This window comes from Gopherus flavomarginatus, chromosome 1 (genome assembly GCF_025201925.1).
Source record: "Gopherus flavomarginatus isolate rGopFla2 chromosome 1, rGopFla2.mat.asm, whole genome shotgun sequence".
Taxonomy (NCBI): domain Eukaryota; kingdom Metazoa; phylum Chordata; order Testudines; family Testudinidae; genus Gopherus; species Gopherus flavomarginatus.
This window is the reverse complement of record NC_066617.1, coordinates 332,904,282-332,926,766: the sequence shown is the minus strand read 5'-3', so window position 1 is coordinate 332,926,766 and position 22,485 is coordinate 332,904,282. Positions and strand designations below refer to the sequence as shown.

Below are 22,485 nucleotides of genomic sequence, written 5' to 3'. Positions count from 1 at the left end.
TTTTATTCTTTGTTCCCTTAATACTTTCGTGCAAAAATATATGCTTTATGATTGTTAAGGAGCATTCTTCTTCGAGAGATTGCTTATGCGTATTCCACAATAGATGGGTGTGCTCGCCATGTGCACTGGTGCCAGAAGTTTTTCCCCTAGCAGTACCCGTAGGGGAGTGCCTTAGTAATCCCTGGAGTGGCGCCTCCATGGCATGGTATAAGGGGTGCTGCGCCGCCAGTGAAGATGCTTCGTAACTGCTGTGCCATAGCTTGTCCCCAAAACTGCTTGCTTGTTCAGTGTATGGCACCTGTAGTTAGCTTAGCTTAGGTTAGCTAGAGCGCCCAGGCCAGAGCATGCTCTGTGCCCCGGGTTTTAAGTCATGCAGCACTTGTAGGTGACATATGCCAGTGAGTGATCTGCACGTGGACTGTTTACTCTGTTTGGGGGAAACGCATCTCAGTGATCGCTGCAAGATTTGCAAGTCATTTAAGACTCAGACTAAGAGAGAAAGGGATATCAGGCTCCGGGCTATTCTGATGGAGTCAGTGCTGACCCTGGCTCTGACGCATTGCTCTGAGTCAGCACTGGGCACTGCGGTGTTGGTGTGCGGCGACCCTTCGGCGCCATTGACTAGTTGGCATGGCCCATGGACGGGGAGTGGTGCCAAGAAGATTAGGAAGAGGCCTTCTTTGCCTCATCACTGGAGTAAACCTGGGACAGAGACTAGACCCATGTTAGGTAGTCCTCGATCCCCACCGGCCTCTAGGCCTCTGACTCAACTCGAGAAGAGCAGCCAGGCCCATTTGAAGCAGGCCTCCCCAGATGTCCGGATGCCCTCCACACAACGACCTGCAGGCGGCCCAGGATGTAATGTCCATGCCAGTACCAGGAGCACTGCCGATGTTGGCCCCATGCTCCAGAGGCAACCTGCCGCTGGGATCGCTGCAGTCACCCCCAGCTCGGTGCCGGTCTTGGTCGAGGGAACATTCCCAACGCCGTTCCCCACCTAGCATCTGTTCAGGGCAAAGTCCACGTGGATCCCTCTTGATGCTCACCAAGCTGTCTGGTTGAGTTCCATTTGACCGAGACTCTTGGCACCGCTCCGCCTCAAGGAGAAAACACCGACCGGACCAAGGCAGACAACGCCAGAGGTCCTCGTCTTGGAGGGGCTATTGCAGCCGGTCACGGCACAAACGTCGATGTCGTTCCCGTTCATCATCCTGCTCCAAGATCCCGCCACGGCACCACCTCCGCAGCGCCGGGCATCGATTTCCGGAGCTGATCGCGGAGCATCTGTTACCTACAGTACCGGTCCTCCATGTTGGGATTGCAGTCCGATGGTCTGCATTGCTACCCGTGCCACTGCTCCTCCCGATCCAGGGACAGTGGCAGGTTATGTCAATCCAGCCTCCTTTTGTAGTTGTCCATCAATGAGCCAGGCCGAACAGCTGGCTCCGCCGGTACCACTGCAGGTGCAGTGGCATTGGGCTCAATGGTACTGGTGAGCACTATGGCCCCCAATTGCAGCCCCTGGTGGGGGCTTGCTTGGTGGCTGGAGCCTCAGAAGGACCCTCGGCCTCCCTCTTCAGACCTCCGAGGAAGGAGTTGGTGGGACATACATCCTTGGCACTGTGCCCAAAGACCGACCAGGTGGTGGACCCTCCGGTGCCGGTGGTGACACAAGTACCGCACTGGCCTCCTCACCCTCCCCGCATGAGATGATTACAGCCCCACCATCCCACAGGAGGACTTTAGGGCCCACCAAGAACTCTTAAAAAGGGTGGCGTCAAGCCTCCACCTCCAAGCAGAGGAGATGGAGGAGCCCTCGGGCTCCCTGTTTAATGTACTGTCCTCCTTGGCACTGGGCACAGTGACCTTGCCTCTTCACGAAGGGATGGTGAAAATTTCAAATGCCCTGTGGCAAACCCCGGCCTCATTGGTCCCTATCTGTAAGACAATGGAATGCAAGTATTTTGTATCCGCCAAGGGGCATGAATACTTATACATCCACCCTGCTCCTAACTCCCTGGTCATCGAGTCAATCAGCCACAGGGAATGGCAGGGCCAACCAGCCCCTACCCCCCAAAAATAAAGATTCAAGGAGGCTGGACTCATTTGGAAGAGAAATGTATTTGTCCTCGAGCTTCTAGTTACGGATGGCCAACCACCAGGCTCTTCTGGGCCAGCATGAGCTCAGTCTGTGGGGCTCCCTGCCCAAGTTCGAGGACTCCCTCCAGGAGCGCAACAGGAAGGAGTACAAAGCACTGGTGGAGGAGGGCACAGTGGCTGCCAGGGCAACTCTGCAGGCAGCTTTGGATGCAGTGGACACAGCTGCGCGGTCTATGGCCTCTGCAGTGTCCATGGGAAGGGCGTCATGGCTTCTGCTCTCTGGGCAGTCCGGAGAGGCGCAGACTTCCCTACATGACCCTCCCATTTGACGGCAAAGCCCTGTTTGTGGAACAAACGGATACAAAGCTGCATGGCCTGAAAGACTCCCGCATGACTCTCCAGACTCTGGATCTCTATGTTCTGGCTCTGGCTAAACCTAAGTCCAAGCCACAGCAGACTCCCGCTCAGGCCACCCATTCAAAATATGAGACTGCCTCTTACAGTCCCATGTCGTCTTATAAGCAGTCTTGACCTGGTCCACCAGCCTACCTCAGGCGCCGGGGGGTCCAGATCTTCCCCTGTCTGGATGACTGGTTGGTCAAGGGTGACTGCTGGTCGCAGGTACAGGATCACATGGTGCTCCTTCTGTCCACATGCACCACTTTGGGCCTGTTGGTAAACAACACCAAGTCCATGTTAGTTCTGGTACAACACCATAGAGTTTATTGGGGTGGTCTTGGATGCCTCGTCGGCCAGAGCCTCCCTCACATCGGACAGGTTTGAGACCCCGAAGGGGCTCATTGACTTGGTCATGAGGTTTCTGAGGACAACAGACAGAGTGTGCCTCAAACTCTTAGGTCATATGTTGGCATGCACATATGTGGGCTGTCATGCCAGACTCAGGATGAGGCTCTCCCAAGTTCTCTCAGACCAGGAACAGGATGGACCAAGTCCACACGGTGCCCGAGCCAGTGATCACCTCCCTACGGTGGCGGTCCTCCCCGAGAAACATGCTCCAAGGGGTCCTGTTCAGGGGCAGGGCCCCATTGCTGGAACTGGTGTCTGATGTGTCGGACCTGGGATGGGGGGCCTGTGTGGGGAACTTTCAGACCCAAGGTCTGTGGTAGGTTCAGGATCTGACACTCCACATAAAGGTCAAGGAGCTCAGGGCAGTATGGCTGGCATGCATGGCCTTCCGCTCACACCTGAAAGACTGGGTGGTCAGAGTCCTCACAGACAACATGGCCTTGATGTTCTACATCAACAGGCAGGGCAGGGCCCGATCCTCTGCCGCGAAGCCCTCAGGCTGTGGGACTTTTGTATAGCACGTGACATGTCTACAGGCCTTCCATCTGCCAGGCACTTGGAACGCGCGCACGGATCGCTTTAGCAGGGACTTCTCTTCTCAGCACAAGTGGTCTCTCCACCTAGAGGTGGTGTACAGACTTTTCCAAGTGTGGGGGACTCCCTAGGTGGACCTGTTTGCAACGCAGCACTGTCGCTGTTCCCAGTTCTGCTCCAGGGAGGGGGCTGGGATGGGGTGCTTTCTCCTGTCCTAGTCAAGCCAGTTTCTCTCTGCCTTTCCCCTGTTCCCGCTGATCGGCAAGGTCCTGGAAAAGATAAGGGCAAGGCCCGGGTCCTTCTGATTGCCCCGGCATGGCCCAGGCAGCATTGGTACGGGACCCTTACGGGCCAGGCGGTCACCCCACTGTGGCAATTGCCGTCCTGCCCAGGCCTAGTCTCCCAGGACCAGGGTTACCTCCTCCACCCTAACCTAGCGGCACTCCACCTCACGATGTGGCTGCTCAGTGGTTTGGTAGAGAGGAAAGGACGTGCTCAGAAGGGGTTCAGCGCGTCTTCCTAGAAAGCAGGTGGCCCTCTACGCACCAAGCCTACTTGGCAAAGTGATCTCGGTTTTCCAGATGGGCAGAAGAGCAGGGCGTTTCCTCATGACCTCCCCGATTCAGTTTATTCTGGACTACTTTCTTCACCTTAGAGACCAGGGCCTGGCACCCTCGTCAGTCAAGGTGCACCTGGCGGCCATATCGGCCTACCATCTGCTGGTGCAGGGCCACACGTTATCCTCCCATGCTATGACTGGCCGATTCCATAAGTGGTTGGATCATCTCTTCCGTATGTTAGGCCCCCAGACCCGCAGTGGAACCTCAACCTGGTGTTGGCCCATCTCACGGGGCCCTTGTTTGAGCGACTAGCCACGTGCTCCTCGTCACACCTCTCGTGGAAGGTGGCCTTCCTGGTTGCAATCACGTCGAGTAGATGGGTCTTGGAACTCAAGGCCATGACCTCTGAACCCTCGTACACGGTGTTTCATAAAGATAAGGTCCAGCTCTGCCCACACCCTTCGTTCCTCCCGAAGGTGGTCTCCACCCGTCACATGGGTGAGGACATTTTTCTGCAGGTCCTCTGCCCCAAGCACCATGCATCCAGTGAGGAGCGCCGCCTCCACATACTAGATGTGAGACGGTCTCTGGCCTTTTACCTGGAGTGGACTAAGCTGTTCAGAAAGTCCTCGCAATTGTTCATCGCATCGGCTGAGCGCATGAAGGGTTTGCCGATCTCCACTCAGCAGCTCTCCAACTGGATCACCTCGTGCATCTGTACTTGTCGTGATCTGGCGGGAATCCCTCCGCTGTCAGTTGTGATGGCACAGTCGACTAGGACGCAAGCCTTATTGGCTGCCTTTTTAGCCCATGTCCCCATTCAGGACATTTGCAGGGCTGCCCCATGGTCTTCAGTTCACATGTTCACCTCTCACTATGCGATTGTCTCCCAGACCAGGGGCGATGCTGGATTCGGCAGGGCCGTACTCCGTCCTGAGAATTTGTGAACTCCTACCCACTTCCAGCAGATACAACTTGGAATCACCTATTGTGGAATACACATGAGCAATCACTCGAAGAAGAAAAGACAGTTACCTTTTCCGTAACAGATCTTTGAGACGTGTTGCTCATGTCTGTTTCACATCCCGCCCTCCTTCCCCTCTGTTGGAATTGTCTGACAAGAAGGAACTGAGGTTGGGTGGAGTGCACAGCACCGCTTATACTGCACCATGGAGGTGCCATTCCAGGGTTGCTAGGGTGCTCCCCTATAGGTAGTGCTAGGGGAAAAACTTCAAGCACTGTTGCACGTGGCGAGCATGCACACCTATTGTGGAATAGACATGAGCAACGCATCTCGAAGAACATCACCAGTTACGGAAAAGGTGGCTGTCTTTTTCTAATAACTAAGTATCTTGACACTTGTAAGATCTGACCACAAAAATATTTTTCCCCACAAAGTGTAGGGCCCGCTTAAATTTGGATGAAAATGGCAAATCCTTTATATGTTACCGTTTATATGTTATCCTTTATGGTTATAGCGTGTCTGGAGACAATCAAGGAAACTACATTACCTCTCCTTGACTGTCAACTCTCTAGTTCAGAATAAGGCAGGATAGGGGAGTTTCTTCTCTTTAAAGATAATTTTGGTTTAGTGATTTTTTTCATATAAACAGTTTCTAAGAGTTTATAAAATATAGTACAGTAAACAATATGGCAAAATTCGCAAGAAAAAATAGTGAAAGCATCTTATTATATAAATGCTTCCATTGTGAGAAGGAAAAGGTGAAATCAAGGGGCAAATGCATAGGAGAAAAAAATATTGAGACTTGGAAAGACATGGCAGAGAAACATAGGAAGACTGTTCCATCTACTGGGAATTGTGGGGGAAAGCCCTGGCGTAGGCAATGGCTGGAAGGGAAAGGGAGAGTAGCAATAAGCTGGCAAGCTTATGAGAGGGCCCATTGCAAATACACCTCTACCCCCGTATAATGCAGTCGCGGGGAGCCAAAAATCCCTAATGCGTTATACCTGAACCCCCATTATATCGGGGTAGAGGCGGCAGGGGTCCAGCAGTGATTTAAAGGGCCCAGGGCTCCCTGCAGCAGCCAGAGCCCCAGGCCCTTTAAATTGCCGGCAAGCCCCACTGCCGCCGCCCTGGAGTAGCGGTGGCAGGGCTCCTCCAGCGGGATTTAAAGGGCCCAGAGCTCCCCACAGCAGTTGAAGCCCAGAGCTCTTTAAATCACCGCCAGAGCCCCACTGCTACTGTGCTATATGTGAACCCGTGTTGTATTAGGTCGCGTTATAGCAGGGTAGAGGTAGGTGTGTGTGTGTGTGTGTGTGTGTGTGTGTGTGTGTGTGTGAAATATATACAGTCAAACCTCGCAATAACACTCCCCGCCGTAACGCGAAATCGCATATAACGCGATCACAAGTTGGCTCCCCTTTAAGGTATAATACAGTACGGAAGTGTACCAATGATCCCCAACACCATGGCAGGGGAGAGCCGCTGCAGCCCTGCACCTGCCGGGGACAGAACTCCGGGGCTGCGGGCGCCGGTTGTCTCTGTCCCGGCAGTTGCAGGGCCATGGCTTCTCTCCGGCTTCAAGAGATGCCGCTGCTCCCCGCTTGCCGGGGACTGAACTCTGGGGCTGCGGGCGCCGGTGTTCTTTGTCCCTGGCAAGCATGGGGCCGCAGCTTCTCTCTGGCTTCAAGAGGAGCCGCGGCTCCCCGTCTGCTGAGGACAGAGAACTCCGGGGCTGTGGGCGCCGGTGCTCTCTGTCCCGGCAGGTGCGGGGCCGCGGCTTTTCTCCGGCTTCAAGAGGAGCCGCGGCTCCCCGCCTGCCGGGGACAGAGAGAACCGATTTCCGCAGCCCTGGAGTTCTCTGTCTCCGGCAGGTGCGGAGTCACGGCTCCTCTCCCCTGCTAGGCACTAGGCGGCGCACTAGTCAGTCACTGGCATTGCCCAGGTCCTGGCCACCAGTCCAGGAGGCTCTGCATTTTAATTTAATTTTAAATGAAGCTCCTTAAACATTTTAAAAACCTTGTTTACTTTACATACAATAGTTTAGCTTTATATTATAGACTTATAGAAAAAGACCTTCTAAAACCGTTAAAATGTATTGCTGGCACGCAAAACCTTAAATTAGAGTAAATAAATGAAAACTCAGCACAGTGCTTCTGAAACGTTGCTGACCCTTGATATAGAAGGTCTTAAAAAGAAGCCTGAGAATTATGAATTCAATCCTGAGATCGTTCAGGAGCCAGATGGGTCACTCTTCTCTGTATGTGTGAAGGGGTGGGCACCCGCAGGAGTCTGGAGAAGGGGCCTTGTGGAAGCTATAGAAAGCATAATTGAAATAATGAAGGCATGAATGAGGGCTTGAGGGCTTCATCCCATTTTGCGGTCAAGGCAGTGTAATATGGGCAGTATTATAGAGGTATTTAAATATATTTATACATAGTGTTCTGCATTTTCAGTTTTTACCGACTTTCTCCGCTAAATTACCTTTTTTGATTGAAGAGTTCAGTTTTTTTTTTAATTTACACCCTCATCAATCCACTTAATATTTTTTTCAGGTACTTATTTTTGTTAAACACTTTTATGCTTTACATAATTGTTGTGTCCTGCAGCTCTGAGACTGAAGTGTAAAACTCAGAACACACACACAGTGGAGATCAGAAAATCAAACAATGTTAATATTGCGCTATGATTGGCTCACAAAGACATGCCACCTACCTATTGTCTTGCGTCAGTTTAGAGCAGCACTAAATTTAAACAGTCAGTCCTCCATAGATAAAGAAGTTAACGTGGGGCAAAAACACAAATCTGTGCCTGAATACCAGCGAACGATCAGTGCTAAGAAATTTTCAAGGAAAGTAAAGATGGGAGCGAAGAGGATGCATTGCGCTGCAAGAACTGCAGCGCTGAGGTGAGTGCTCTCTCTGGCAGAATAAAGGAGCACGTCGAAAGCAAGTGACACAAGAATCTGACCCCTAAAGTGTTTGGTTCCAAAGAATGTCATACAGGTATTGCACTCCTTCCTCAAGGTGAATTTTGCAGCAGACTGTGACAGTTATGCCAGCATGTTTTAACCATTTGCCACTAAAGATGGAATTTCAAATCTAAGTTTACTATTTACATGAACATACCTAACCTGACAATATGAAACTGAATGTGCTGGCTTTTTGGGACAGTCATCGAAACAAACTTCCTGACTTCAGCAGAGTGGCATGGCAAGCTTTGAGTGTACTACCTGTATCTTACTAATGCAGAGTGCTTATTTTTAAAGATGGAGTACCTCCAAGACAGCAAGAGGCTCAACATGAATGAGAATACTTTGAAGAAAATGATGTGAGCATACACAAACCAGGATTTCTGGAAAAACTATTCTCTTACAGAGACAAAAATTACCTTTTTGTACATGAAAAACTTTAAATTATACTGTAGTAAAATGTGTATATTATGCAAGTTGTTTTTTCCCCAATTTTTTTTAACCCAATTTCATAGTTTTAATGTTTGGAAAATAAAAAAGAAATCTCAATTTCTTTTTTTACAAATAAAAACTGAAAATGCAAAACACTAGACATAAATAATTAAAGGTCATAGTTCATCTTGAAATTTATTATTGATTCATTACTCAGAATGCCTAAAAGAACCATTGAGGAGCTTAAGAATTGTAGACTAATAACATAAGACTTGCAAAATAGTTATTCTTAGGCTATCAAGTGATTAAAAAAGAATCATGATTAATCACACTATTAAATAATAGAATACCATTTAAATATTTTTGGATGTTTTCTACATTTTTAAATATATTGAATACATTTTCAAATATATTAATTTCAATTACAACACAGAATCTGAAGTGTACAGTGCTCACTTTATATTTTTTATTACAAATATTTGCACTGTAAAAAGCAAAATAAATAGTATATTTCATTTCGCCTAATAAGTACTGTAGTGCAATGGTTTTATAATGAAAGTTGAACTTACAAATGTAGAATTATATACAAAAAATAACTGCAGTCAAAAATAAAACAGAGTAAAACTTTAGAACCTACAAGTCCACTCAGTCCTAATTCAGCCAATTGCACAGACAAACACGTTTGGTTACAATTTGCAGGAAATAATGCTGTCCACGTCTTGTTTACAGTGTCACCTGAAAGAGAGAACAGGTGTTCGCATGGCACTTTTGTAGCCGGCGTTGCAAGGTATTTATGTGCCAGATATGCTAAACATTCATATGTCCCTTCATGCTTCAGCCACCATTCTGGAGGACATCCTTCCATGCTGATGATGCTTGTTTTAAAAAAAAAAAAAAAAAAAAAAAAAAAAAAGTGTTAATTAAATTTGTGACTGAACTCCTTGGAGGAGAATTGTATGTATCCTGCTCTGTTTTACCCACATTCTACCATATATTTCATGTTATAGCAGTCTCAGATGACTCAGCCCATGTTCGTTTTAAGAACACTTTCACAGCAGATTTGACAAAACGCGAAGAAGATACCAGTGTGAGATTTCTAAGGATAGATGCAGCACTCGACCCAAGTTTTAAGACTCTGAAGTGCCTTCCAAAATCTGAGGGGGATGAAGCGTGGAGAATGCTTTCAGATGTCTTAAAAGAGCAACACTCCAATGTGAAAACCACAGAACCCAAACTACCAAAAAAGAAAATCAACCTTCTGCTGGTGGCATCTGACTCATGATGATGATGAAAATGAACATGCATTGGTCCACTCTGCTTTGGATCCTTACTGAGCAGAACCCATCATCAGCATGAACGCATATCTTCTGGAATGGTGGTTGAAGCATGAAGGGACATATGAAACTTCAGTGCATCAGAGATGTAATTATCTTGCGATGCTGGCTATGGCAGTGCCGTGAGAGTACCTGTTCTCACTTTCAGTTGACACTGTAAACAAGATGTGGGCAGTATTATCTCCAGCGAATTGTAACTGAACTTGTTTGTCTGCATGATTGGCTGAAGTAGGACTGAGTGGAGGTTCTAAAGTTTTACATTTGTTTTATTTTTGAATGCAGAAATTTAAGGCACCTCCCACACACCCCTCCAGAGCGGAGTTGGTGATTGGGGCAGGGGCAGCGTGCGGAGCACCGTGCTTTCCCTGCCTAGAAGCCAGACCTGCTGCTGGCCACTTCCAGGGCACAGAGCAATGTCGGAACAGGTAGACACTAGCCTGTCTTAGCTGGCCAGCACTACCAATGGAACTTCTAATGTCACGGTTGGCAGTGCTGACCAGAGCGACCCAGAGCCTGACATGCCATGACCCTAGTATTGGATCGCGACCTGAAGTTTGAAAAATGCTGTCTTAAGGCATATTTCTATATTCCTTGATAAATGAGTCTTTTATTTTGCATGCTGTACATTCTCTGATGAAAAGGGTCTAAGTATGTTTGGGGGGACACTCGCCTCTTGTGAGTCTGACCAAGTCTCACAGTCAGAATGTATGACCCCCTTCTAGGGTAGCAGAAAGTTTAAAAAAAACTGTCAGCCCTCACAAGGGTCTTCAGCCCTGGCTCTGCTCCTGTTCTAATCCAGTCCTTCTCGGGTTTTAGGCCACATTCCCAATGGCGGAACCTGGGCCTGTATACTACTCCAGGTTCCACCTCTCAGGGACCCTATAAACAGCAGCCATGTATAGCTACCACTGTTGTGGTTCCCTGGCCTGTTCCCCTGCAGTCTCTTTCTCTTAACCCTTACCTCAGGACTGAAATTCTCAGATTCTCTTCCTCCTTGCTGAATGCAAATATCACCAGAACCAATCTTTTGGTTCTCTCTTAGCTCCTGTGATCAGCAAGGAGCACCCTACCTTATTCCTTTGGATTAACTACAGCAATGGGAGAATCCCTCCCATTGCTATAGTGAGTTGTCTACAATGAAGCGCTACAGCGGCACAGCTGCAGCACTGTAGCTGTACTGATGTAGTGGTTTAAGTGTAGACATAGCCCTAGTCTTTTAAATTCTCTCTCTAGTCTTCAACTGCTCAGTAAATCTCTGTATTGAAACCAGGGCCTGGACAAAGTTGCTCTTGTTTAACACTGCCGTAGCTTCATGTCTAAAGAGTAGAAATCTATGTTACCTATGTTTTTTTAGTTAGTGATCCTGTATTTTCTGCACTTCCCTCCTCCACCATCCCCTCTCAGTATCAGATTTACTGGATAGGGAGTAATCTTGCTGCACTGTGTCAATGCCATAGCTATGGGAAACTTGGCCAATTTTCTCCAGTTGTAAGATGGCAGTACCATCTGTTCTGAGCACATGGTAAAAAGTAGGAAACTTGATGTTGCATGGTAAGTTAAGTGTTGTTTTGATAGAATACGGTGTTAACTTAAGTTTTAATTCAGGTTTATAATGGCTGTTTTGTAAATTGATATCAACTTCTTCTAAAAAAAGATGAAATTTAGCGAATCTGGCAAAGATTTGCTAGAAGTGATGTGATTTTGGGTGTTCCCCATAAGGCCTCTTAGAGGGTTGTTTTTTTTAAATCCAGCTGTTTAGTAGGTCTTAAATTGGGCACTCAGAAATTTAAGGCATTAAAAATTGTTAGTCACTTTCTGAAAATTTTGGCTAATGTGTTAAAAGTTCATTATTTTTCCCGTCAAACTTTTATTAAAAATTGCCATTTTCCCCCTTTTTTGATGCTCTTACTTCTGTCTGATCATAGTCAGTGAAACTATTTGTGCTAAAAGTTAAGCATGTTTATAAATCTTGGCTCAGTTGGTGCCACAGATTGTAAGCTTGTCAGGGCAGGGGTGCTGACGCTCTGTTTCTGTGGTAGTACACAAGCAATTTGTCTTGTCTTGTCCTCTTGCAAAAGGCCCGGCTTCATGCTGACATCCTTCCAGATGAGGGTAGATCTGAAGGTGTCTCACTGTACAGGCAGTCCATACCTTTTCCAGCAGTAATCTTTAAAGAGTAGCATACAGCATTCCCTTTCCCCAGAGGCTGTATATCTTCAGTGTTTTCAGCTCCTCCCAGTTTATAAACTCAGAACTGAACATGGGATAGACTTTCTGGGAACTTATCCGTCCCCAACACGAGAATATAACATGCTATCACTTGACCTCCAGACCTGCCCAGTCAGTTCTTTCTTTATACTGCTGAATGGTATTTCCATTGCATCAGTAATCATAAAAAAACAAAAGCTGTGTGACTGTAAGGAAAAGGGAGATATTTTTCCTCTCTCATAACTTCTGTGGAGGATGTGTGGGGGAGGGGAGGAGAGGGAGAAAAGAATCCTCTGGTTTGTGTGTGTAGCAGTCCTTTGTGCCCAATGCACGGATGATATGGATGTGCCACAGCCCCAGCTACAGAATCTGGCTCTTTAGTTTAAGCTGTAGAGACTCTCACTTTTAGTTTTATGGGAGTAAGGTTCTTGTGAAGTAACAGCAAAATTCACTAGCAGATATCACTTGTGTTCAAAGCAGTTAAGCTAATCTATTGTCAGTTGAGTTTGCTTCTTATTCTGTGTCTATTGTTAACCACAACTTTCTGATGAATATCTATAATGTATGATGGATTTGATTTGGAGGGGGCTCTTCATCATTTTAGGAGTTGGAAGTATCTCTTAAAAACTCTGCTGCCATCTGAAAACCAAGTAATCTAATATGTTGAAGTAATTAGATTCATGGACACCTTACAGTTAATACTGACTGACTTTAAACCAAGCTTACTTTAAGAACATTTTAATGTAACTTTAGATGTGTATTTAAACCCAAAGGTGGTAAATTGGTGGTGGTTGTTACTATTATGCCCTGCTATTTTTGCAGAGATGGCCAAACAGTAAATGCGGAAGAAATAGCATGCAACAAGGCATACAACTGAGATTATTGCAAATGTTAAGGTGCATAGTGTAGCATGAGGCTGAAGACCAAGTGTATCTAGCACTAGCCACAGAACACAATAGTGCAATTGACTTTTAATTAGGAGAGGCGTGAAGGACTAGTTCAGAGTAATTTATTACTGTTCATTTGATTAGTCCAAAAATAATCTTCTGTCTCAATTGTATGTTTAATCAGTTACAGCTAGGTAGTCCATATTCAGATTGGTGATTTGGAACTTCTTTAGCCAACTTGATTACTTTTATAAATTGTGCCTATTTTTTATTTAAAATGATGCATTGTAATATCCAAGCACAGCAGGCAAATTCAGGGTGGAGTTTTGCTCTCAACAAAAATGTCTGGCTACAGTTAAAAAGACAGCTCTTCAGTGTCCTATTTCAGAAGAAAAGAATCTCCAACAATAATAAAGTGCTGATATTAGTTGTAGCGGTGTTTATGGGGTTTTGAGGAGCAGGAAACAAATGTTTGACTGAATTAGTTTTTTTAAAATACCTTTTTTATTGTTGGGAAGCAGCTTTTATTTAAAAAAAATCCATGGCTTTTATGTTTAAAAATTTAATTTTTTGCATGTACCAAGTTAGATATGCACAATCAGTAACTGCTTTTTGGTAAAAGCTGATTTACAAATACTCTCTCTTCAGTATTGGAAGTAATGTAGGAAAAAATATGTAGCCTGATATTCTTTTGGATATATAACAGAAATTGCTTTGTTTTAATGGTCCGTTTGCAGTATTAATGTAAAGTTGCTCATAACTGTTTATATTTTAGCAAGTAGTATTAAACTCGAAACAAATGCAACAGAATGATTAATTGACGTCAGTACAGTGGGACTGTCTTGAAAATAGTATCGAACCAAAAGCTGTTTGGAATCTGAGAAATGAAAAGTGCATGGTGGGGGTGGGAAACAGAATCAATTATTAAAATACAATTTTTTAAAAAAAGTTTTATGCTTAAGCACTTTTGTCTTTCAGAGATATAACAACAATGAAAGGCACCATTGTTGCCCAAGTTGATTCCAGTGAGTCTTTCCAGGAGTTTTGCAGTACGTCATGTTTGTCCTTCTATGAAGACAAGCATAATCCTTCAAAAGGAATCTTGAATAAGTCAAGATGCACTATCTGTGGTAAACTAACTGAGGTCTGGTTGAATTTTTGGTCTCAACTCTTAAATTACTTACTAATAGAACATTTATTATTAAAAATTTGATTGGGAAGAGTGGTAAAATATCTATTTTTCTAAAGTTGTCCAGGTTTTTTGTATTTCTACGCTTATTAGGCTTAATATATTTAGCAATTTGATAGCTCTTGCCATCTTCAGTCATGCTTTTATAATGGTTAGATAATATTAATTTCTGGAAATTTCTTTATTGCATATTTAAATTTAAGAAATCTGTGAAGACAGTTGTGTATTACTAACGTTTTTATAGTCATGCAGCTAACATTTTGGAGTTCACTTTCATTGTTGATTATTGCAGGCAAGGCTTTTCTTTAGACAGCTAGTAATTTTAAAAATTTTATGTTGAATTGTTGAATTGATCACTGTTGATCTCCGTAAGAGCATAAGAATGGCCATACTGTATCAGACCAGTGGTCCATCTAGCCCAGTATCCTGTCTCCTGACAGTGCTCACTGCCAGATGCTTCAGAGGGAATGAACGGAACAGAGCAGTTAGTGAGTGATCCACTTCCTGTTGTCTAGTCCCAGCATCTGGCAGTCAGAAGCTTAAAGACACCCAGAACATGGATGACCATGTTGGCTAACAACCATTGACAGCCCTATCTTCCATGAACTTCTCTAATTATTTTTTGAGCCCATTTATATTTGTGGCCTTCATAGCATTGCAGGGCAATGAGTATTATAGATTGTGTTGTACTTTTGTTTGTTTTGTTTTATTAATTTCATTGGGTAGCCCCTGGTTTCTTGCATTCTTAAAAGGGAGAATACTAGAAACAGTTACTGCTTCTTTCATATTTCATTTTTCAATAACTATTTTGAGGACTCTCAAAGTATAAATCATAGTAATTGATAATGATCAGTACATTACATACAAATGTTGCCATTAAAACAATTCAGGATTTTCTCTATTCTAATTGCATATTTGGAGAATCCCCCTGAGTAATGAATAGATGGTTTGTATAGTAGAATATACTCTTATTTAAATTCTGCTAAATTGGGATTACTACATTCTGGATGCAGATACTGGGCCCAGCTTACATAGCCATCTATATGTATCCTTTTAGCCCCAAGACAGCCTTGTAAATTAAAAGCCAAATATATTAAAAATCCTGCTCACCGCCAACAAAGCGTATAAAGTGCAGATGGGGAAAATGATGTAAATTAGCTCCCCATTTTCTTGATCAGCCTTGTGTGAATCCCACCATATGACCTTGGACCTTGGATTCCAGGGCTGCAAGAACAGCTGGGGTTAGGTTTTTGCTCAGAGATTGCAAGGAGACAGAGTTTGCTTTGTTTGTTGTTATAGTTATTTCAAATGCATATGTCACAATATTATATAGGGTTCCAGCTGAACCACATATTATTTTTTAAATTGTGATTGTCAAGTGTAGTGCACTGATGAAGAACCTTTGTTTTTTTTTAGATTCGCCATGAAGTTAGCTTTAAGAACATGACTCATAAGCTGTGTAGTGACTACTGCTTCAATAGATACAGAATGGCGAAAGGTTTAATAATGAATTGCTGTGAGCATTGTGGGGAGTACTTGCCCAGTAAAGGAGCTGGAAACAATATCCTTATGATTGACGGTCAGCAGAAAAGATTCTGCTGCCAAAACTGTGTTGGTGAATATAAACAGGTAACTACTTCTATTTATAAAAAATGAAATTTAGCCTATAAATTAAAAAACAAAACATACATTAGTACTGATAAGATGCTTTCTGTTCTTGATTAACTGATTTTCTTGGGACTGTGTAAATATAGAATACGAACAAACCTCAAAGACTCAGCTGAATTTGTACGTGCATTTGTGGGAGTGGAACTCTACTCATAAATTATTATTGTAAAAGGAGATGTGTATCTTAACCATAACCAAAAGTGCTATTGACTTAAAATAATTGAGGAAGAAAAGTCTCTCTCTTTAGTGAAGGCTTTAATTCTTAACGTACTTATTTATGGTGGCCATGACAACTACATACTTACTGGACAACCCACTGTGCTTGGTTAGATATAGAAGCTCAGTTACTTGCACTTTTAGACATATACGTAAAGTAAAAAATTTATATGGGCCATGTAGTCTGGACATGGCTGTTGACTCTCTTAATCACATTGTTTACCTGTACATTGGATATACTTTTAGTTCTTTTTCAGTGTAGACCATCCCAAGTCCAAAGCCCTATATTCCTTCATGAGTGAAGGTTTGAAGGATTTTGTGTCCTCCTTTGCTTAGCTTCCGTGTGCTCTTGAAATTATTATAGCGTTTGAAACTCGTCTTGGTTTTTTACGTTCCAGTCTTCAGACAATATTTGCCCCCTGCGTTTACTTTAGGAGGCAGTGGTGAGCCATCACTTCACACTAGTGGGGAAGTTGGAGTGCTGTTCAAACTATTTATGACCTAGCAGGGATAATTCACAACCATTGTTATTTATTTATTTATTTATTTTGGGCCGGTCCACTGTAGAAATTCAGTTTTTTCTATAGCGTGCATCTTTTATCTGAGATGTCATGGTGGCCTCGTATATGAAGTGTTATGCCTCTACGGACTGTGTTTTAGGACTTCTGAAATGAATGTTCCACTTGTAACATATGCCTATATTTTCTGTAGTTTTGGAGTAAACCTTTATATACGTGAGATGGTTGTGCACCCAGCTGCGTTGAGGATTCTTCTTCATTTCTTTTCACTTTTTGAAGCTGGTGAAATACAATCAGTCAGAGGGAGCCCAGTATTGAATTAACAAAGCTCCATTATATTTGATTAATAAAAAGCTCTATAATGTTTGATCTCTGTTCTATATTGCTATTACATTTTTGAACATCAAGTGCTGCTTGCCTTTACCCTTTTTGGACTGCTTCTTTGAGCTTGTGCAGAACTCAAACAGTATTTCTGGGAATGTATACATGTATAAACAGCACAACTGAAAGCGTAACATGAGCCTTATTGTTTTATCATACAGCAAAACCAAAAAAGGTCAAAATAGGTTTTCGAGATACTAAAAATGTAGGCATAGACAGAAACCATGGAAAGACTTGGAGAAACGTTGAATAAGCACTCGTGAAGGAACAAAAAGACACAAGATTAACTTTGAACTTGGGACTGTCCCACACAACCTAAAAACTTGCATTGATGAAATGCCATGTGAGCATGGAATTATGAAAGGTGGAACAACAATTCTGTATCTGTTATACATTCATTGCAAAGTGTACTTTGTCATCTGTCTCTCTAGATATTTTTGTACTATTGTGTTCAGACATTAAATCCCCATATGTTAATGAGAGGATGAAGTGGCATGGCATTGGTAGGATCTTGTACTCTATTGTGTGCTGGGGAATTGCATTATTAGTAAACGTCACTATTAATAGTGGGTATTATGCAATAGCATGCTGATCCTGAAGTGAATCTCTCTCTCCTTGACCTGGATAGTTTTGCTGTGTCCATTGCCATTGGCAGACTTTGTACCAGCAAAATCTCTTACGTTGTGAAAGGATTATTATGTATTTGATGTTGGGGTGGGGTGGGGGCTGAATGGCTTATGGAATGGTAATGAGCTGTGAAACGATTAATCTCTAGTGCCTGTTTGCATCCACCCAGGTTATTGTGATCAAATGTAATTCATAGTAGGTTTTCAAATATTATTGACAGTGAATGGTGGATTTACAATTCTTGTTTAAATGAGGTACATTCCAAAAGACTATAATTGTTCTGATGGTGTATGATGTGGGTGGCAAAATGTCTCAGGCCATAATTTAATTTTATAATGACAAATCTGTCTAGCAACGTGTATTTACATTTTAACTTGAATTTGAAATTATTTGAGGAAATTTTGGAAAATGATTATTAACTTTTGTTGAGTGCTTTGGGTGTTCCTTGTGAGAAGAATAAATGTATAGTCTTGTTCAGTAAAGGGTTTTTGTATGGAAAGTGTCTATCAATTTAATCTTTTAAGGGAATTTTGACCATGAAAGCTCAATCACTGCTAGCAATAGGTAATTATAGATAAAATATATTTACTTTCCCACAATAGTACTAGACCTCTTTCTGGGGATTTTTCTCTGTCATTTTATTTTAAAGGGGAGTGAACCACAGGAAGGGAGGGACAGACTTCTAAAATAATATTGAAATAATCCTCCTTTTTTCAAAACAGTAATACAAGGCTTGATGGGGAAGCATTTGGCTACATTAGTATTTTGTTTAGCGGGTTATCATCCTGTGTGGTATACCTAAAACTTTTAGTGACTATATTCCACTTATGTGCAAGCAATTGTACAGTAAGTGGGGTCTGTCTTTTTGCTATGAGAGTTGTATAAAACTAATATGTCATGTACTTTAATTGTCATATAACAATTGGTCTTTTATAAATATGTAGTACTAGTAAACTAGAATTGACATAATATTTGTACCTATCTACTTAATCCTTATGTGTGAAATAAATATTACTTAAAAATGTTTGGAACTAGTTTTCATAACATATGCACATTTTTTCTTAGGATTGAAGTGAAATTATCTGCAGACTAAAATAGTATGCCCTTTGGCAGGGAGATTGGTGGTAGAGAAACAGGACAAATGGGTCATTATTTGATGTGGCTGATCCTTCATTTTACATTGTGATGGTTGGAGGTGTGAATGCACTTAAGAGGTGAATTCCCATTGACATAAGCTCCTAAATAGACATGTCATTTTTGAAAATGGAACTCTAGGGCCTAGGTACTAAAATTTCATCCTTCATAACCTAAGGAGATAACTGGTCCCTCTTTTATATAGCACTAGTGAAAGTGTACTGTATACACTTGGATGCATCAGTGCTTGAAAGATATCTATTAAACTGAAGAATAACTGGGGAAAAGTTGCAAATAAATAGGCAATGGAAAGATGAGGAACGCTAAAAAAATCTAAATAGGAATACCTTGATCAAACTGTTTAGGTATGATTATGTAAAGTGTGTTGACACCCACGAGGGAGACCTATTATTTATGGTGGCACAAGTGGGTATAATCAAGAAATGGAATGATAATAAATAAAGGGCAACTTAGGTCAAATGTCAGGAAAACTTTTTGGAAATCTATGTTAAACATGGAAGACACTTCCAAATGAAGTAGACTCTGAACCCTTACCTGTCTTATTTGTTGTTGAAGTACATACTCTCCAGCACTGGGAGAGTTAGGGAGCAACTCAGAGAGTGATCCTAGAAAAGTAAATTAATTACCAGAAGAAAACAAGATATTGTTTTGAGTATATGTAGCTGTGTATTCCACTTATGTGTGTGGGTGCCCAGTGCAGTGGAACCAGAGAATTTTGCCTACCAGTACCAGTAAAGGGGGTGAGGGGTGCTTGCGCCTTGTGGCTGTAGCACCTCCCCTGGTTACATGAGGTGGTTCTCTGAGTTCGTTCTTATTGCCTGTGGTGGGGTTTAAACAGTGATCCCTACACTTGGTGCTTGCTCTGTCTTGTTGAGGCCTACATCAAGGAGTGTTGTGTGATCTGCAGCTCATTTAAGAAATGGACTCAAGTGGCTTGAGACCTTTGCTTGAAGAAGCACCTGTTTGAACAGGCCATGCAGCCTGCATTGGTACCAAGGCCCTCATTGGGTCGGAGATTGCCCTTGAACTTCAGGAGAGCTGCTACTTCACATTCTGGAGCAAGTGCCTTTCCAAAGAAATTGAGAAGCCGTTCCTTGTCAACTGTGCTGAGGAAAAGATTGCAGAAAACCAACTGAGATTGCTCTAGGTCTCAGCGTGACTCTTCAGCCTCCCCCAGGAAAAGTGTGGACAGGCACAGAGTTGGTGCTGGCATGTGTGATGGTGCAGGTATCTTAACCCTTCCCTGATACTAAGTAGGGAGGGTAGAAACCCTGTACTGTTGACTGAGTGTCCATTGAGTCCAGTACCGATGAGGGAGATGCAAGCACTGACTGTTTCCACGTTGGCAGGATACCAGACAGCTCCTCTGCCTTTTGGTCCTGACCTCTCCTTTTGTCCAGGACTTTGCCATGGACGCGCCAGCTGTAGCCCCTTTGACAGAATGAGCTGCTGAGCCTTTGGATCTGTCAGCACTGCAACCCAATGTTCCCCTTCCACAGGTTATGTAAGCAGGGCTGGTATCAGGATTGGTATAGAGGGCCTTCATACCAGGAACCTCCTTTGCACTGCTGCAGTCACAACCACAAATGCTTCCGTGGTGGCTTTCACCACCCTCAACGTTGGTACTGTCAGATGCTCTGGTACCGCTGTTCAGTTTGGGACTGACACTGCTTCCAGCACCGGTATGCTTGGTAACCAATAGTACTTTCTCCATCAGCAGCCCTGCTTTCTGTCTTGTTCTAGGTGACAGATGAGTCAGACTGCCTCCTCGTTCCCTCTTGTCTTACTCCTCCCTTATCTCTGTGATCCTGAGGCTCCTCTGCATCTGAGTCAAGGTTGTCATCCTCTCACTCTCCATTGCTAAACCAGCATTGAGGGCTCCTGATGGACCGTTATGAGTACCAGAATTGGCATGCATCTCGTACTTGGGATGGAGGTCCCTGGCCCAGTGCCTGTTGGACTGGCCACCAATGCCATATCCATGTCAGTGGTCTCCTTGGAATCTGTGGGACATTCCTCAGTCGTGGGTGTCTCGCTCTTTGTCTTGTTCAAAGGTAAGATTGCTGGCTAGGTCTGTGGTGGTGAGCGTCAATCTGCTGCAGGCCTAAGCACTGGCTGTACTCCTCCCTGCAGAGCCTCCAGAATTGTCCTGTCCAGGTTTGTCCGCTCTGGGACAGGATCTGGCTTTGGCTCAGTTAAGAGTCTCATATTTGTCTGTGGACAGTGCTATGCTGCCTGGCTCATCCTTCCCTTCAGTACCAGAGGACTTTAAGTTATACCAAGACCTTTTGCGGTATGTAGCTATTTCCCTCAGTGGAGATAAAGTTCTTTCAAGAGAACATCCACCGATTTGTGGACATCTAACAGCCCTCTGTCCTTGGAGAGTTACCCTTCCTATCAGTGACACGCTCCTTGAATCAGCTATGGATCTCTGGAGCATGCTGGCTTTGGTACAGCCTGCAGCAAAGTGCATGGAAAAGCACTAGTTTGTTCCTTTGCAGGGATTTGAGGGGTTTTACTCACATCCAGCCTCAAATTCCTTAGATGTAACTGCAGTGAATGACAGAACTCATCAGGGCAGGTTTAAATCCACCCCTGAGGATAGGGACTCTAAATGATTGGACCAGACGGGGAGGAAGATATACCTCCTCTTCTTTACAGATGCAAATTGCTAACCAACAAGCCTCACTGTCCAGCTGTGATTTTTTTGAATTGGACAGCTATGTCAAAGTTTGCAGACCAGCTGCCTGAGACCTCACCAGAGGGAGGAGTTTTGGGCATTTGTGACTGAGGGCTGCTTGGTGGCTAAGACATCCTTGCAGTCTGCACTAGACATTGTGGACACCTCATCTAGGTTGATGACCTATACGGTCGCCATGAGGAGAGGCTGCTTGGCTGCAGAATCTGGGTATTTACCCAGATGCCCAGGAAACCATTGAGGATTTGCCCGTCAATGGTCAAAAGCTGTTTGCGGACAAAAATTACAAGACACTGCACTCCTTCAAGGACTCCAGGGCTACACTGCGCTCCTTGGGCGTGTACATGCAGACAGGGATTTGGAGCAATCAAATTTTTGAATTGCTCCACTCCAGCTCCGCTCTGGCACCAATAGTGAGTACACCAGCTCCGCTCCGCCCTCCGACTCAAATTATTTTTCAACTAAATAAAATGCATACTGTACTTTTGAAAAAACATTATTTTTATTCAGACTTTAAAATAATTTAAATGTCATCAACAATGATACAAACTAGAATCATTCATAATTCATTCTGTGAAGAATTATTGCAGCAATCAAGTTGTCTTTAATTTAAAATTAATTTTAAAGCCGAAAACAGTCGTTCTACACTAGTTTGAGTTGTTGGCTTGCTCAAAGCAATTCTACAGGCGGTGTGAGTAGCTGTGAATGGTCTCAAAAACAGACTTGACTTTTAGCCTACTGATAGAGTCTATCGCCTCACAATCTTCCTGAAAGTTTTTCTCGAATAATGCTTCATTACGATTATGAATCGCAGAAACTTGCCAGCATCTTTATTGTTTATCCAATTCCTTTTTGAAGTCATCATCTTCAGAAGAATTGATGCTTGAATTATCTCCATTTCCCCGTGATGGTTAAAGACATATCAGGGATGGATGTTCGAACAAGTTCCGAATGGAGATGGAAGTTTGAGAACAGCCTGCTATTTCTGAAGGATGTGAACTTTTTTCCAAAACTGCAAATTCAATTGTTGATGACCCCTTTTGTTGTTTCATTTTCTTTAACCTCTTTCCCCGAGTTCAAATGTAGTAATAGATTTTGTTTTTTGAGTCGTCGAGCAATATCAAGGAGCCCTTCCTTTGCCTTTGTATTTCCCTTAAAGTAAGAAGAATTCGATACTGTGGGTCAACATAAACTCCAGCAAGGAAATGAATATTGTCAAAAAGCTCCTCCTTGCATTTC

At 43.8% G+C, this 22,485-nt stretch overlaps 1 protein-coding gene across 13 annotated transcripts in view; it reads left to right on the top strand.

Moving 5' to 3' along the window:
* The window catches only part of ZMYM2 (zinc finger MYM-type containing 2), a 212,955-nt gene that overhangs the window by 54,708 nt on the left and 135,762 nt on the right, over nucleotides 1–22,485 (top strand). For 12 of the 13 annotated variants that reach the window (XM_050937121.1, XM_050937119.1, XM_050937123.1 and 9 more), the window contains 2 exons: nucleotides 13,773–13,938; nucleotides 15,400–15,612. In XM_050937121.1, coding sequence (XP_050793078.1) covers nucleotides 13,773–13,938; nucleotides 15,400–15,612 — 379 coding nt within the window. Of the gene's footprint in view, nucleotides 1–13,756; nucleotides 13,939–15,399; nucleotides 15,613–22,485 lie in introns of all 13 variants that reach the window. The other variant, XM_050937130.1, reaches the window with a different exon arrangement.